We start from the raw sequence: 17,560 nt of genomic DNA on the forward strand, positions 1-17,560 counted from the left end.
CTGAATCTGGATGAGTCTGTGTGTTCTCATCACCACTGAATCTGGATGAGTCTGTGTGTTCTCATCACCACTGAATCTGGATGGGTCTGGGTGTTCTCATCACCACTGAATCTGGATGGGTCTGGGTGTTCTCAACCCCACTGTTTCCTACACTCTTAAAAAAAAGGTGCATTCTACAACCTAAAACAGTTCCATGTCAAACCCTTTCCATAGAGGGTTCTACATGGAACCCAAAATGTTCTACCTGGAAACAGAAAGAGTTCTAACTGGAACCGGAAAGGGTTATGAAGAACCCTTTTGGAACCCTTTTTCTAGAGGCTCAGCCCTTAAAGGTGAAAGGTATGAGTAACATCTGTTATCGTGACATCATGGTTTGGGACATTCACTCAATTGATCAGATGATCGACATAACCTTTCATCAGCCAGCTGTTCGTTGAAGTGTAAAAAATGATTTACTGGGGTGATGTATTCAGGCACAGGATGCACGCTATAACCAGTTGGACACCAAGACATTGCGAGAGATGCTCGTTTTCCTTATACCTAGACACTGTATCTGGAGCCCAATTCCATCCTGGTGAAACCATAGACATAATCATAACACATGCCATATGTTCACACAAACATGGCAATTCAGTTCAAATAGCATCTTCAATGGACAAGTACATTTTCCAACCAGAAAAAGAGAGAGAGAGTTGGAGAGTGAGAGAGTGAGCTAGGGGCTCCAATGTCAAGAGACAGGCTTTCATCCAAGGTGGTTGTAAAGTGAATCTAGAGGCTGGAGCAAGTATCTCAACCCCAGGCCAAAAGAACCATCCCACCCCTCCGAATGTGGGAATGTGGTTTTCTCTGAAATGCTCATAACCACCACCCACCCCCAGACTCTCGCTTGTTGGGAAGACGCTTGTCTCCAAACTGACTGCACGCAAAGGATGTCTGTTGGCTGGGGCACTGGGAAATGGGGGTGGATAAGATGGAGGACGGTGGGGTGGGGTGTGGTCCCATGGTCCCCAGCGGGCGTAGCATGAAAGGAGAATTTGATACAAAACTAACATTCACGTGAACAACTAGAAAACAGTGTGTGTGTGTGTGTTCACTTCAAATCTCCGATTTCTAATAGACCTCCACCATCTGTTCTGTGTTAGATGCAGGTCCATCATGAGAAGTATTGAGTAGCAGATAGAAAGGAAACTTGTACTCTGAGTTGGGTGAGTTGAGTTGAGTCAGACTTGACAGTCAGGATCATGTTCAGCTCAATTGAGCTCCAGCTCTGACGTAATGCAAGACGGGTGGCACCAGTATTTACACTCCTTCGGATACTCAAAAACAACCCACACGAATATTTGGAATATCCTTCAAGCAGGATACATATACAGATTCAATATCTGTGTTTTTAGCACCAAAGTGGATACGTTTGACAAGAGAGCGTGTCAAGACAGTTTACTCAGTGCAAGACTGGCAAGTCAGTTATTTTACCAACTGAACTGAGAAGTTAGCTATTTAGATTATTTGCTAACTGTTTTTATTCAAAACAACGAGATGGCATGGAGACTGTTGAATATGGCAGAGGCTTGGAGACTGTTGAATATGGCAGAGGCTTGGAGACTGTTGAATATAGCAGAGGCTTGGAGACTGTTGAATATGGCAGAGGATCAATAATAAGAATAAAAGCACTTCCTCCCAGCTGCCCACTGCACTGAGGATAGGAAACATTGTCACCATCGATAAATCTACGATAATCGATAACTTCAATAAGCATTTTTCTACGGCTGGCCATGCTTTCCACCTGGCCACCCCTACCCTGACCAACATCTCAGCACCCCCTGCAGCAACTTGCCCAAGCCCCCCCCCCCCCCCCCACACTTCTCCTTCACCCAAATCCAGACAGCTGATGTTCTGAAAGAGCTGCAAAATCTGGATCCCTACAAATCAGCTGGGCTACACAATCTGGACCCTCTCTTTCTAAAATGATCCACCGAAATGTTGCAACCCAAATTACTAGCCTATTCAACCTCTCTTTCGTATCGTCTCAGATCCCCAAAGATTGGAAAGCTGCTGCGGTCATCCCCCTCTTCAAAAGGCAAGACACTCTAGACCCAAACTGTTATAGACCTATATCCATCCTGCCCTGCCTTTCTAAAATCTTCGAAAGCCAAGTTAACAAACAGATCACCGACCATTTCGAATCCCACCATACCTTCTCCACTATGCAATCTGGTTTCCAAGCAGGTCATGGGTGCATGAAAAGACATTAAACGGCAGTACTGTGCAGCCGTCTTCCTTGACCTGGCCAAGGCTTTGGACTCTGTCAATCACTGCATTCTTATCGGCAGACTCAATAGCCTTGGCTTCTCAAATTACTGCCTCGCCTGGTTCCCCAATTACTTCTCGGATAGAGTTCAGTGTGTCAAATCAGAGGGCCTGTTGTCCGGACCCCTGGCACTCTCTATGGGGGTGCCACAGGGCTCAATTCTCGGGCCAACAATTTTCTCTGTACATATCAATGATGTCGCTCTTGCTGCTGGTAATTATCTGATCCACCTCTACGCAGACGACACCATTCTGTATACTTCTGGCCTTTCTTTGGACACTGTGTTAACAAACCTCCAAACGAGCTTCAATGCCATACAACACTTCTTCCGAGGCCTCCAACTGCTTTTAAATGCAAGTACAACTAAATGCATGCTCTTCAGCCAATTGCTGCCTGCACCCTCCTGCCCGACTAGCATCACCACTCTGGACGGTTCTGACTTAGAATATGTGGACAACTACAAATACCTAGGTGTCTGGTTAGACTGTAAACTCTCCTTCCAGTCTCACATTAAGCATCTCCAATCAAAAACTAAATCTAGAATTGGCTTCCTATTTCGCAAACAAAGCCTCCTTCACTCATGCTGCCAAACATACCCTCGTAAAACGGACTATCCTACCGATCCTTGACTTTGGCGATGCCATTTACAAAATAGCCTCCAACACTCTACTCAGCAAACTGGATGTAGTCTATCTCAGTGCCATCCATTTTGTCAACAAAGCCCCATATACTACCCACCACTGCGACCTAAATGCTCTCATTGGCTGGCCCTTGCTACATATTCGTCGCCAAACCGACTGACTCCAGGTCATCTATAAGTCTATGCTAGGTAAAGCACCGCCTTACCTCATCTCACTGGTCACCATAGCAACACCCACCCGTGGCCCACACTCCAGCAGGTATATTTCACTGGTCATCCCCAAAGCCAACACTTCCTTTGACCGCCTTTCCTTACAGTTTTCTGCTGCCAATGACTAGAACAAATTGCAAAAATCACTGAAGCTGGAGTCTTATATCCGAGTCTTTAACTTTAAGCATCAGCTGTCAGAGCAGATCATTGTACCTGTACACAGCCAATCTGTAAATAGCACACCCAACTACCTCATCCCCATATTGTTATTTATCCTCTTGCTCTTTTGCACCCCAGTATCTTTACTTGCACATCATCATCTGCACATCTATCACTCCAGTGTTAATGCTAAATTGTAATTGTTTCGCCTCTATGGCCTATTTATTGCCTTACCCCCCTACTCTTCTACATTTGCACACACTGTACATATATTTTTCTATTCCGTTATTGACGGTACGTCTGTTGATGTGTAACTCTGTGTTGTATCACAATTGCATCACAATACCAGGAAGCCATTGCGAGTGTACCCATGAGTTTACCATTCAAATTGCCAGGGTTAGAAAGGTTCCAAGCTCGTTCTATTCATTCTTTTCCTAGGAGTTTTGCATGTAATAGCTCTTAACTACAGGACTGGACACAAACAAGCTGAACAGTGCTGGAGACAATTTGTGCCTATAATGTTGGGTTTCCTTCGCTCTTGAGAAACACTCATTACTGCAACCATCTATTTACAGCCAACGAGCTAGTCACAGCTAATACTATCTTCCATTGGCTGTCTGAATGCTCTGGCAGCTACAACCTGTTATATATCCTTATTGGATGTCAACATTATGTCATATCCTCTCATTTGTTGCCTTAACTTACAAAGGATCACAACTTACAAACGTTTTCTTTGTCTGTGAACATAGCGGAACATTTGTTTCCTGGAAATATTTAAAAGATTATATCCCTGTAAACATTCAAAACGTAATGGTAAACTGAGGATGAAGTAGTATGACGTCATATAGGGGATGAATAATATCTACAGCAAAACAAGCAATGATTAAATATATCTTACTTCAATGAGGTTTTGTTTTACAAGGCCAATAACTTTAATTCGCTTCGGATATAAGCATTTTGATTAGTAAAACGGTCTATTGTTATTGGGTCATGCTGTCAGGCCAAATGAGGTCTATTAAAATGACTCACCAGCATATTTTGAACAGACACCCAGGCCAAAGAAGTAATGTGTACATTGACATACAGCAAATTTTAATGTTTTGGGCGGGGTCTGCCTTTTTCTCATAGTAAGGGAGTGTGGTTAGCCGTTGGACTCTCATGTTAAAGCCAAGTTAAATGAGTGTGTGGGTATGCAATAGCATTAAATCAATTCAATGACACACTAAAAGTAGCACGTTTAACTTGCAAAGCACATTGGCGTAGACTAGATGGTATGAAGGCTGGTTAGTTCTGCTACGTTAAAGCCAGGAGACCTTCAGCCACGCACACATGCACACGCGCACACGTGGCCACACACACGCACACACACACACGAGCATAAGACGTACCAGAGATGGTCAGACTTACACATTCAGATCAGTTTTAATGTAATATATTTAAGGCTATACCCTCCCTCCATCGTTCTCTCCTCCCTCTTCCTCCACTCCCCTCTCCTTCCCTACTCTAATCGCTCTGTTGTGGTGTTAGTTTGAGCTTGGTGGTGGTTTCTCCTCCCTCACAGGAAACTCTCTCTCTCTTTAACTCTCTTTCTCTCTCTCTCCCTCTTGCTCTCTCTTCCTTTACACTATATAAGTGTGGTGGTTGGATTGTGTGTCCGACAGAGTAAAGGAATACTAGAGTGTAGGACAGATGAAGAGGGGCACAATTCCTGTGCCCCACCCCCTGCCCCCTTCCCCCCTCTCCCCGGGATTGGCTGATGTGATGGTCACCGTGCAGGATCTACAGGTGAGAGATCTCTCTGATTCGTCAGATTCCGACATTTCTCTCAAACAAACCACATAATATAAAAGGAACAAAAATAGCTTTTACTAAACAGCTTTCAAACTAATGGCACAACAGCAGCGTGAAGGTTTTTGTGCCTGTCAAGGGGCTGTGTCTGACCAATAGCTCTTAACTACAGGACTGGACACAAACAAGCTGAACAATGCTGGAAACAATTTGTGCCTATAATGTTAGGGTTTCCTTCACTCTTGAGAAACACTCATTACTCGTTAATAGGTCTTTTTTAAAGTTATGTTTTTGTGCCAGTCAAGGGGCTGTGTCTGACCTGGAATGTTCCCCCGTAGGCTGCATTTAGACAGGCAGCCCAAATTTCAGATATTTTTTTTCACTATTTTGTCTTTTGACCAATCAGATCAGAATATGAAAAATAAAAGATATTATGTGATTGGTCAATTACTGAAAAAAATATCAGAATTGGGCTGTCTGTCTAAACACAGCCTTACAATACTGCACAGTACAAGTCAGTCACTGTGCCTTAGACAGCGCTGGTTTCTACCCCATCTTTTCATGTTTGCCATCTTTGTTCATGTTCACACTTAATGACGAACATAAAAGATACATTTCAAAGTTTAGCGGTGGGAGCGAGGCTGGCGAGACAAGCATGTTTAACTGTGGAATTAAATGACATTACAACCCCTATAAAACATCCATTTTGTTTAGGGTTGCCTATTTTTCAATCTTCTCTTCACATAATTAAAACTGAACAGTAAGAATTCCTCCTATAGAGATGAAAATAAGAGGCCTTTGGAGGGAGAGTTAGATACCTGAATACCTGAGGGGATTTTGGCTCATGGATAAAGCGCTTCTCTGGCTCTGGGATAATAGTGACGAGGGATGAGTTATGCCCCCACACGAGCAGAGAGATGAGCCAGACACGCTGCAGGACTGACAGATTGTGTTGACAATGTTTGGGCTGCTTCCTGTAGGTTCACCGCAGGGTAAAGGTTCTGGCACAACCTGAGGTGTTGCGTTATATGTGTTTCTCTCTGCCATACTCTCTCTTCCTGTGCCCTCTCTTTCTATTTACTATCATTTTCTTTCTTTCTTTCTCTCTCTCTCAATGTATTTATAAATGCCTTTTTACATCAGCAGATGTCACAAAGGACCTTTACAGAAACACAGCCTAAAACCCCAAACAGCAAGCAATACAGATGTAGAAGCACGGTGACTAGGAAAAACTCCCTATAAAGGCAGGAACCTAGGAAGAAACCTTGGGAGGAACAAGGCTCTGAGTGGTGACCAGTCCTCTTCTGGCTGTGCCCAGTGGAGGTTATAAGAGTACATGGCCATTAAGGCCAGATCGATGACCAGCAGGGTCAAATAACAGTGGTTATAGAGGGTACAGATCAGTACCTCAGGTGTAAATGTCAGTTGACTTTTCATAGTCGAGCATTAAGAGGTTGAGAGAGAGAGAGGGAGAGGGAGGGTCGAAACAGCAGGTCCAGTGAACAGGTCAGGGTTCCATAGCCGCAGGCAGAACAGCAGAAACTGGATCAGCAGCATGACCAGGTGGACTGGGGACGGGGACAGCCAGAAGTCATCAGGCCAGGTAGTCCTGAGCAATGGTCCTAGGACTCAGGTCCTCCGAGAGCGGAGAGAGAGAGTGATGATAGGCGAATAAGAGGGAGCATACTTAAGATCACAAAGGACACCAGATAAGACAGGAGAATTACACAAGATACTATATCTCCTAGTGACCCTAGCCCCTCAGCTGTTTTAGCCATTCAGCTAGGAAGGATCCACCTCAAAACAAAACAGTACTGTAGATTAGCTCAGCATTTCTTAATCCCCCTCTCCCAGTACCCCTGGAAATGTCGGGTGCTGTTACAACATATTTTGAAATGTACTGTTTTAAAGGCCCATGCCAGTCAACAAAAATACTTTTCATGTGTTTTATATATATTTCCACACTATGATGGTTGAATAATACTCTAAAATGGTGAAAATTATGTTAATTCCCTTTTAGTGTAAGAGCTGTTTGAAAAGACCGCCTGAAATTTCTGCCTGTTTTGGTGGGATGGAGTTTTGGCCTGCCTGGTGACATCACCAGGCGAAAATTTAGTCAATAGACCAATAAGAAAGAGAGTTTCAAACCTCTACCAATAACAGCTACTTTTTAGTTTTCTACTCCCCTCTCAGAACACTCCCAGACATTCCTAGCAAAATTCTTCCTTGAGAAATTGCTCTTTACTAACTAAACAGTCAAAGTAAGGTACTTAATTGCTACCCAAAAAGTATTTGATAGTGAGATAAAAACATCTGCATGTTACCTTTAAGGGATACTTAGGGATTATGACAATTAGGCCCTTTATCTACTTCCCCAGAGTTAGATGAACTTGTGGATACCATTTCTATGTCTCTGTGTCCAGTATGAAGCATGCTAACACATAACCATAGACTTCCACACAATGTGCTAATGCTAGTTAGCATTGGCTTGCAAAACTACCTCTAACTTCCTTCATACTGCACAGAGACATAATAATGGTATCCACAAGTTCTGACTGATCTGACTGATTTTGCCAAAATCGAAATATCCCTTTAAATGAACAGTGAAATGGAATAATATTTTGTCACTATATCTCCTACAAATCACTTTAAGTTCACATTTGAGTTTACAGTCAGAGTTCTTGGTCCAATAGATGTTCCAACATCTTTAAACACTAAGTGAGGTATGCAGGGATGAATTGTAGATGAGCTGTCATTGGCTAGAACAGATACTTAAAAACAGTTCAGTTTTAGAAGTTGTTGATGTTGGTCAGATGGCTTCCATGTAAACCACAGTCATCAACAAAATCTTATCTTAATTGCTACCAGATAGGTCTGCGGGTTCCGGGCAGGAAGATAAATCATTCAATTTGACAGTCTGCCAAACTTACACGCTTCTTCCAATATACAACTGTGGTTGCTTGTCTCCTCTTGGAAAAGGCCATTTTAATATGTTATTATACCATATGTACACAATAACATCTGCAAAAGGCATTGAATCCTAGTAATAATTCAAAACGGGTTTCACTTAGTCAATGTTAGTGTTATTTTTTTAGGGGGATAGATCAGCTTTAATCTTGCAGTTAGATTGTGGCTTCTATCAATGTAATTGTCTGCATCATTTCCAATCCCCCAAATATATTATTTTAAATATATATATATAATATATATATATATATATATATATATATATATATAACTTCCGACTTCAACTGTAGTATGTATGAGCTGGAAGTAGAAGCCCTAGTGTTGTTGTCCATTAGTTTACTTCAATTATGGGAGGGATGGTAGGTAAGGGGAAAAAATATAGAAGGAAAATATATTTAAAATGTATATATATATATTTTAAATATATTTTCCTTCTATATTTTTTCCCCTTACCTACCATCCCTCCCATAATTGAAGTAAACTAATGGACAACAACAATTAGGCTTCTACTTCCAGCTCATACATACTACAGTTGAAGTCGGAAGTTTACACATACTTAGGTTGGAGTCATTAAAACTCATTTTCCACCACTCCACAAATTTCTTGTTAACAAACTATAGTTTTGGCAAGTCGGTTAGGACATCTACTTTGTTCATGACGCAAGTCATTTTTCCAACAATTGTTTACAGACAGATTATTTCACACATAATTCACTGCATCACAATTCCAGTGGGTCAGAAGTTTACATACACTAAGTTGACTGTGCCTTTAAACAGCTTGGAAAATTCCCCAAAAATTATGTCATGGCTTTAGTAGCTTCTGATAGGCTAATTGACATCATTTGAGTCCATTGGAGGTGTACCTGTGAATTAATTTTAAGGTCTACCTTCAAACTCAGTGCTTCTTTGGTTGACATCATGAGAAAATCAAAAGAAATCATCCAAAACCTCAGAAAAAATGGTAGATCCCCACAAGTCTGGTTCATCCTTGGGAGCAATTTCCAAATGCCTGAAGGTACCACGTTCATCTGTACAAACATTAGAACGCAAGTATAAACTCCATGGGATCACGCAGCCGTCACACCGCTCAGGAAGGAGATGAGTTCTGTCTCCTAGAGATGAACATACTTTGGTGTGAAAAGTGCAAATCAATCCCAGAACAACAGCAAAGGACCTTGTGTAAATGCTGGAGGAAACAGGTACAAAAGTATCTATATCCACAGTATAACGAGTCCTATATCGACATAACCTGACCAGGCCGCTCAGCAAGGAAGAAGCCACTGCTCCAAAACTGACATAAAAAAACAGACTACGGTTTGCAACTGCACGTGGGGACAAAGATCATACTTTTTGGAGAAATGTCCTCTGGTCTGATGAAACAAAAATAGAATTGTTTGGCCATAATTATCATCGTTATGTTTGGAGAAAAAATAGGGAGGCTTGCAAGCCAAAGAACAACATCCCAACCGTGAAGCATGGGGGTAGCAGGAGGGACTGGTGCAATTCACAAAATAGATTGCATCATGAGGAAGAAAATTATGTGGATATATTGAAGCAACATTTCAAGACGTCAGTCAGAAAGTTAAAGCTTGGTCACAAATGGGTCTTCCAAATGGACAATGACCTCAAGCATATTTCCAAAGTTGTGGCAAAATGGCTTAAGGACAACAAAGTCAAGACATTGGGAGTGGCCATCACAAAGCCCTGACCTCAATCCTATAGATAATTTGTGGGCAGAACTGAAAAAGCGTGTGCGAAACATTTGACCCAAGTTCAGTTTAATCCAGAGGGTTAAATGAGGAACATAATTAATGGAATAGAAATTAGGTGTGTATGATGAAGACAAAACCAAACGAAAATGAAACATGGATCGGTGGCGATTAGAAAGCCGGTGACGTCGACCGCCGAACGTCGCCCGAACAAGGAGAGGGACCAACTTTGGCAGAAGTCGTGACAATTATATTATTTATTAATTGACTATGACTTTTCAAATCAACCAGCAGTGCTATTTGTATAATTTTTCAGCCATTCTTGAACATGTGACCAAAAACAAGCTACAAATGGGCAGTACCAAAACTAGTAGGTAGGAAAGCCAAGGTAACTGAACTAAATGTATATCGCCCCGTAGCACTCACTTATGTCATCGTGAAGTGCTTTTAGAGGCTAGTTAAGGATCATATTACCTCTACCTTACATGACACCATAGACCCACTTCAATTTGCTTACCGCCCCAATAGATCCACAGACGATGCAATCGCTATCGCATTGCACACTGCTCTATCCCATCTAGACAAGAGGAATACCTCCGTAAGAATGCTGTTCATTGACTATAACTCAGCCTTCAACACCATAGTACCCTCCAAGCTCATCATTAATCTCGGGGCCCTGGGTCTGTACCCCGCCCTGTGCAACTGGATCCTTGACTTCCTGACGGGCCGCCACAAGGTGGTGAAGGTAGGAAACAACACCTTCACTTCGCTGATCCTCAACACTGGGGCCCCACCATGGTGGATGCTCAGCCCATCCTGTACTCCCTATTGACCCATGAATGTGTGGCCACGCACGCCTCCAACTCAATCATCAAGTTTGCAGATGACACAACAGTAGTAAGCCTGATTACCAACAATGATGAGAAAGCCTACAGGGAGGAGTTGAGGGCCCAGATAATAGGAAAATAACCTCTCCCTCAACATCAACAAAACTTTAAGATTTGTGTGTATTGTTGTGAATTGTTAGACACTACTGCACTGTTGGAGCTAGGAACACAGGCATTTCACTACACCCACAATAACATCTGCTAATTATGTGTATGTGACCAGTACAACTTGATTTGATTTGATTGGAAGTGATCTAATGATTCTGTCTCTACACAGGAGAATATGCAAAGCTGGGATGGTTGTATCCACCATATACAGTATATAACAGTCTAGTGGTTGCAAGAATTTTGTATAATCATTTAAATTAAAAGACTCTAAGTTTTGAATCCGGCATTGTTTTGAGTATCAGTTCAAAAACCATTGGTACATAAAAAATCTCCTCCCAACTATTTTGAAACCTGTATGGTGCAGCTGTACATTTTTTGGTCCTTAAATGAAACTGGTATACCTTTTAATCTATCACACTTTTCCTTAGCCAATGTTGGTCTTAAAAGGGGTGGCAGGTAGCCTAGATGATAGAGCATTGGGCCAGTAACCGAAAGGTTGCTGGATCAAATCCCCGAGCTGACAAAGTAAAAATCTGTCATTCTGCCCCTGAACAAGGCAGTTAACCCACTGTTCCCTGGTAGGCTGACATTGTAAATAAGAATTTGTTCTTAACTGACTTGCCTAGTTAAATAAATGTTACATGTAAAAAGAATGCAGGGCTAACAAACAAGTTCCTTACCTTCTCCTCTGTCCACTTGCCTCCATTTTTGTGGTAATGCTGCAATCAGTTTGTTGTAATTTTGGATAGAGAAGACATTTCCATATATTTTGCATGTGAATACGTGTGACATAATTCCATCAGTCCTATTTATGATTACATTTACAAAGATTCTACCGTTTTTTAACATTCTTTCCAAAAATATATGTATTCATTTAATCATTTAGTATATTTGAGTTCACCATAATATTTGTTCTAAAATTTGTTCTGTCTTTTCTGGTGGATTAAATAGAAATTTCAATGTTAGTGTTTTTCAATGTTGATGGTCAATAACACAGGTAATGTACATTAAAACAAGTAATATTTATCATACCCATTCGTATTATAGTGTAAAACAAACTGTACTGAAAATCCTTGGGGCTTGCTGAAAAAGAATATACTGCACAAAATGTGGTTAATTAATCTCTCCCCTCTTGGTTATAACCTAGATGCCAGAGCCTCAGTGAAACGGGATTTCAGCTTTTAGCATTTCCCCTCGGATATTTGGATCAAACAATTTTCAACCCAAAGCAAATGTTATTTTTTTTGATTCACGGAATGCCAGGGGCACACTCCAACACTCCAGACATAATTTACAAATGAAGCATGTGTCACGATCGTCTTGATAAGAGAGAGAGGACCAAGGCGCAGCGCGTGAAAAATACATCTTCTTTTAATGAAGGAAAAAACAAACACTTACAAAATGAACAAAACAAACGATCGTGAAGCTAAACTGAAATAAGTGCACACATGCAACATGGAACATAGACAACTCCCCACAAAAGCCTACTGCTTATGGCTGCCTTAAATATGGCTCCCAATCAGAGACAATGAATGACAGCTGTCTCTGATTGAGAACCAATCTAGGCAGCCATAGACATAACTAGACAACTATACTCTACTCTGCCCCATACACATACAACACCCCTAGACACTAAAAAACACATACATTCCCCATGTCACACCCTGACCTAACTAAAAAACATAAAGAAAACAAAGAATACTAAGGCCAGGGCGTGACAGCATGTGTGTTTAGTGAGTCCGCCAGATCAAAGGAATTAGGGATGACCGGGGATATTCTCTTGATAAGAGTGTGAATTGGACCCTTTTCCTGTAGTGCTAAGCATTCAACATGTAACGAATAATTTTGGGTGTCAGGGAAAATGCATGGAGTAAAAAGTAAAAAAAAATCTTTAGGAATGTAGTGAAGTAAGAGTAAAAGTTGTCAAAAATATAAATAGTACAGATACCCCTCAAAACTACATGGGTTGTCAAAAATAAAATAGTACAGATACCCCCCCCCCCCCAAACTACTTAGCTTGTACTTTGTAGTATTTTTACACCACTGGGGTGGGCCAAGTACAAGTGCTGATTCACTCATCGAGTAGCAGAATGGAGTGCTCAGGCTGGGGTGTAGGGTTTGAGCATAGGTGGAAGGTAGCGAGGGGCAGTTCCTCTTGCTGTTCCATAGGTAAGCACCATGGTCTTGTAGTGGATGCCAGCTTTAACTGGAAGCCAGTGGAGTGTGCAGAGGAGCGGGGTGATATGAGCGAACTTGGGAAGGTTGATAACCAGGCGGGCTGCAGCATTCTGGATAAGTTGCAGCGAGGAGCCCAGCTAACAGCCAGTTGCAGTAGTCCAGACGGAAGAAGACAAGTGCCTGGATTAGGACCTGCGCCGGTTCCTGTGTGGGGTAGGGTCGTACTCTACGGATGTTGTAGAGCATGAACCTGCAGGAGCGAGTCACTGCTTTGATGTTTGCAGAGAATGACAGGGTGTTGTCTAGGGTCATGCCAAGGTTTGTTGCACTCTGGGAAGGCAACACTGTGGAGTTGTCAACCATGATGGATAGGTCTTTGAGCCGCCAGGCCTTCCTGGGAGGAAGAGCAGCTCCTTTAAGTCGAGGTTGAGCTTGAAGTGGTGGGCTGACATACAAGTTGAGATATCAGAAGCAGGGAAGGAGAAAAGTAGTTGAGTGTCATCCGCATAGCAATGAAAAGAGAGACCATGTGAGGATATGACAGAGGCGAGTGACTTGGTATATACAGAGAAGAGGAGAGGACCTAGAACCGAGCCCTGGGGGACACCAGTAGTGAGAGTATGTGGTGCAGACACATATCCTCTCCAAGTTACCTGGTAGAAGCAGCCTGCCAAGTGGGATGCAATCCAAGAGTGTGCAGAGCCTGAGATGCCCAGCCCTGAGAGGTGGAGAGGAGGATCTGAAGGCAGCAGATAGATCTAGAAGGATGAGAACAGTGGAGAGAGAGTCAGCTTTGGCAGTGCAGACAGCCTCCGTGACACAGAGAAGAGCAGTCTCGGTTGAGTGACCTGTCTTGAAGCCTGACTGGTTAGGGTCAAGAAGATCGTTCTGAGAGAGATGATGAGAAAGTTGATCAGAGAGATCACGCTCAAGTGTTTTGGAAAGAAAAGAAAGAAGGGATACAGGTCTATAGTTTTTGACGTCAGATTAATCGAATGTTGGTTTCTTGAGGAGAGGAGCGACTCGGGACATTTTAAAGTCAGAGGGGACACATTCATAGGTCAGGGATGAGTTCACGAGGGAAGTGAGGAATGGGAGGTCTCCAGAGATGGTCTGGAGAAGGGAGGAAGGGATATGATCGAACGGGCAGGTTGTAGGGCGGCCAAACCTCACTTGTCGCAAGATTTCATTTGAAGAGAGAGGAGAGAAAGAGGTCAAGGCATAGAGTAGTTCTGTGTGAGTGCGACCAGTGGACTCAATAGGCGGAGTGAATGAGTAGCGGATGTCGTCAACCTTCTTTTTAAAGGTGGGAGGGGGGTTTATGGATTAAGGAGGGAGGGGAAGGTGGAAAATAGTTTCCTAGGGTTAGACGCAGAAGCTTGGGACAGTGCGAGTCATAGGATGCTGAAAGGGAGGAGAGTAGGGTCAAAGAGGCAGAAGCAGGATAGAAGAGGAGAGAGTAGTGGGAGAGAGAGCAAAGATTGTGACGGCGCACGACCATCTGGGTAGGGGGTGAGTGGTTAGGGTTGGAGGAAAGGGAGACAGAGAAGGAAACAAAGTAGTCATGAGAGAACTTGGCGGGGTTGCAGTGAGATTAGTAGGCGAGCAGTCTCTAGTAAAGATGAGGTCAAGGGTATTGCCTGCCTTGTGAGTTGGAGGGGATTGGGAAAGAATGAGGTCAAAAGAGGCAAGGAGGGGAAAGAGAGCTTTTACCTGGATTCGTGGAAAGAGCAGGTGTTCTTAATGTTTTGTATACTCAGTGTACTGGTACATAATCTTATTCCCGGCTTGAAACTCTGACTCAGGCATTTAGAAAATCAGCAGGTACAATGTTGGGAGCAGTTGTCGTTATACACCAGTAGAAAACTCTAATATCTGGCGACATTGTACAAACATGCCTTTGAGGGATGCAGTGGCCATGCCTCTGATCAGGGTACAGCTAGATGTGGTGTGGACATGAGCAGTCTGCCCAGCTCATGGTTTAGTCAGATCCCTGGGTGTCAATTGACAAGGCATCAAGGTGTCATGGCAACATGCATGCCAACATTCTGATCTATTTGTGTATGCCTAATAAATTAACCAAATAGAAACAGAAACTCACTCAACAGCAGAAAACTTTAAGCACAGGTGCAAACAACCTACATTGTCGTACACAGTATGGGATATTCTCTAAGCCGATTAGCATTGTTGTGAAACACTATATGATAAAATGACCCCTCATCTATAATCCATAATGTCCTCTCTCTTCCTTTCTCCTTTTCTCTCACTCACTCTGCCTCTCTTTCTCTCTCTCTTCCTCACCCACTCTTTCTCTCTCCATCATTCCTCTATATTGTTCACTCTCTCTCACTCCCTTTCACTCTCTGTCCTTCTTCTGTCTGTATCATTCACTATCTTACTCGCTCTCTCTCTCTCTCTCTTCCTTTTTCTCTCTTCAGGATGTTTGACAGCCCTTCCCATTGACCCAAGTCCCAGGATGCTCATGGTGCCCATCGGAAGTGGCCAACCTCACCACGCCGTGCCCGTGGCCTGCGCCCTCACCTGTTCCTGGCTCCTGCTGCTCTTTCATGCCGCCTTCAGCCAGAAGCCTGCCAAACTGCCCCTGGTGGGCCGCAAGCCCTTCATCGCTGCCTGGAACGCACCGCTGGATCTGTGCACTGTCAAGTACAATGTCCACACCAACCTGGAGCAACTCTTCCACATTAGTGGCAGTCCGCGGGCCGTCCACACTGGCCAGAATGTTACCATTTTCTACGCCAATCGGCTGGGCCTCTACCCTTTCTACACGGACCACAGCATCCCTATCAATGGAGGCCTGCCCCAAAACTGCAACATCAATGACCATCTCCTCAAGGCCTACAGGGATATCAACCATTTTATCCCCTCAGAGGACTTTGCCGGTCTGGCGGTCATTGACTGGGAGTACTGGCGCCCACAGTGGAGCCGCAACTGGCACAAGAAAGACATTTACCGGCAGAAGTCCCGTGAGCTGATCACACAGGCCTATGTCAACGTGACTTCATCACAAATCGAAGAGCTGGCGAGCAAACGCTTTGAGAAGAGTGCCCGTGCGTTCATGCAGAAGACTGTCCAGCTAGGGACGTTCCTTCGCCCCAACGGACTCTGGGGCTTCTACCTCTATCCGGACTGCCACAACTACAACCTGCATGAGCACAACTACACAGGCTCCTGCCCTCTGCTGGAAAGCCTGCGTAATGACGAACTGCTCTGGTTGTGGAACAGCAGCACAGCACTGTTTCCCTCAGTGGCTATCAGGAAGAGCCAAACAGACAGTGTAAGCAACCTCCATTTCTCCCAGTTCAGGGTGCTGGAGTCTCTGAGGATAGCTGGGCTCACCTCACACAGCTATGATCTGCCCACGTTCGTGTACACACGCCTGGGCTACAGAGACGAGGCAATGGCCTTCCTCACAACGGTAAGACTGCCACATTTAGTAACCCAAAGGTCTAAAATCAAATGCTCTTCATCCTACATGATCCCAATGGGACTGGTAATTCACTGATTATTAGTTGATGCTACAAAACTTTATAATGCTTTACACACAGGATCAGTTTAGACATAATTCGTTTGGCTTGGAACTATTTCTTGTTGGCATTCTTTAACCTACACTAATTTGTTTCCCTCTCAGCAGTCAACACTATTTAGAGTACTGCATCATTGTGTGCAGGCAATTCTGCTTTTCCTGAGGAGACATTAGCACCATCTTGTGGCTGCTTAAATAAGTTGAAAATGTGGTTGAATTATCCTGTCTGTGTTTGTATGTGTATTGCAGAAAGACTTGATCCACACCATTGGGGAGAGTGCTGCTCTTGGTGCTGCTGGTTTTGTGATCTGGGGAGACCTCAACCTCACCTCATCCAGAGTGAGTCTGATTCTCCAGCTTTACTGTTATCTTATATAATTCGCATTATAGTTAGACCATCCAAGTGTTACACAAGCTAGAATAGAGAAGAGCCAAAAGGGCTGGCGTTAGGGCAATGAACAGCTCTGACAAAGACAAATCCTTAATTAAAGCTATGAAAATAAAGTGCTTGCTATTTCATTCTTTTTGGACTTATTTTTGCTGTCAACACGTCCAAATCCTGTGTACATATGTCATTCAAAATGAGGTTTTGAGAAGAAATGTAATGTTTTCCTAAATGTATTCCAAACATTCTTCCCATTAAGCATTTACCAACGGCGACCACTTTTAGATGTCTTTTTTTGGTGCAGTCTGGACTGGCCTTGATTTCAGCATACAAGGATGCAGATTTTTGGTCTCAACTTTATTTTGGTTCAGATTTTGTCAGGTCTGGACCAGCCTTGATTTCTACGTCCACAGATGTCTGTTCCGGACTGGCCTATATTTGGCCCAAACAGACGTTTATAATTGGTTCAGATTTGGTCCGGTCCAGATCACCCTGGAATTGGCCCAAACATAGTAGACGTCTATAATTGGTTCAGATTTAATCCGGTCCGGTTTGGACCGCACAGTACAGCACAGTACAGCACAGTACATTGATGAAAAGTAGAGTACAGAACATTACAGGACAGTAGAGCACATTAAGGAACAGTAAAGTATAGTGTACTGTTTTGCACCCCACTGT

The 17,560-nt window shown here is 43.3% G+C and overlaps 1 protein-coding gene across 1 annotated transcript in view; it reads left to right on the top strand.

Annotated features, from left to right (window-relative positions):
* The first annotated feature begins 4,711 nt into the window (after positions 1-4,711).
* LOC129855086 (hyaluronidase-4-like) overlaps positions 4,712-17,560 on the top strand; it is a 19,517-nt gene continuing 6,668 nt past the window's right edge. The window contains exons 1-3 of the mRNA XM_055922404.1: positions 4,712-5,102; positions 15,392-16,389; positions 16,747-16,836. Coding sequence (XP_055778379.1) covers positions 15,430-16,389; positions 16,747-16,836 — 1,050 coding nt within the window. The 5' untranslated portion in view covers positions 4,712-5,102; positions 15,392-15,429. The remainder of the gene's footprint in view (positions 5,103-15,391; positions 16,390-16,746; positions 16,837-17,560) is intronic.

This window comes from Salvelinus fontinalis, chromosome 5 (assembly GCF_029448725.1).
Source record: "Salvelinus fontinalis isolate EN_2023a chromosome 5, ASM2944872v1, whole genome shotgun sequence".
Lineage (NCBI taxonomy): Eukaryota > Metazoa > Chordata > Actinopteri > Salmoniformes > Salmonidae > Salvelinus > Salvelinus fontinalis.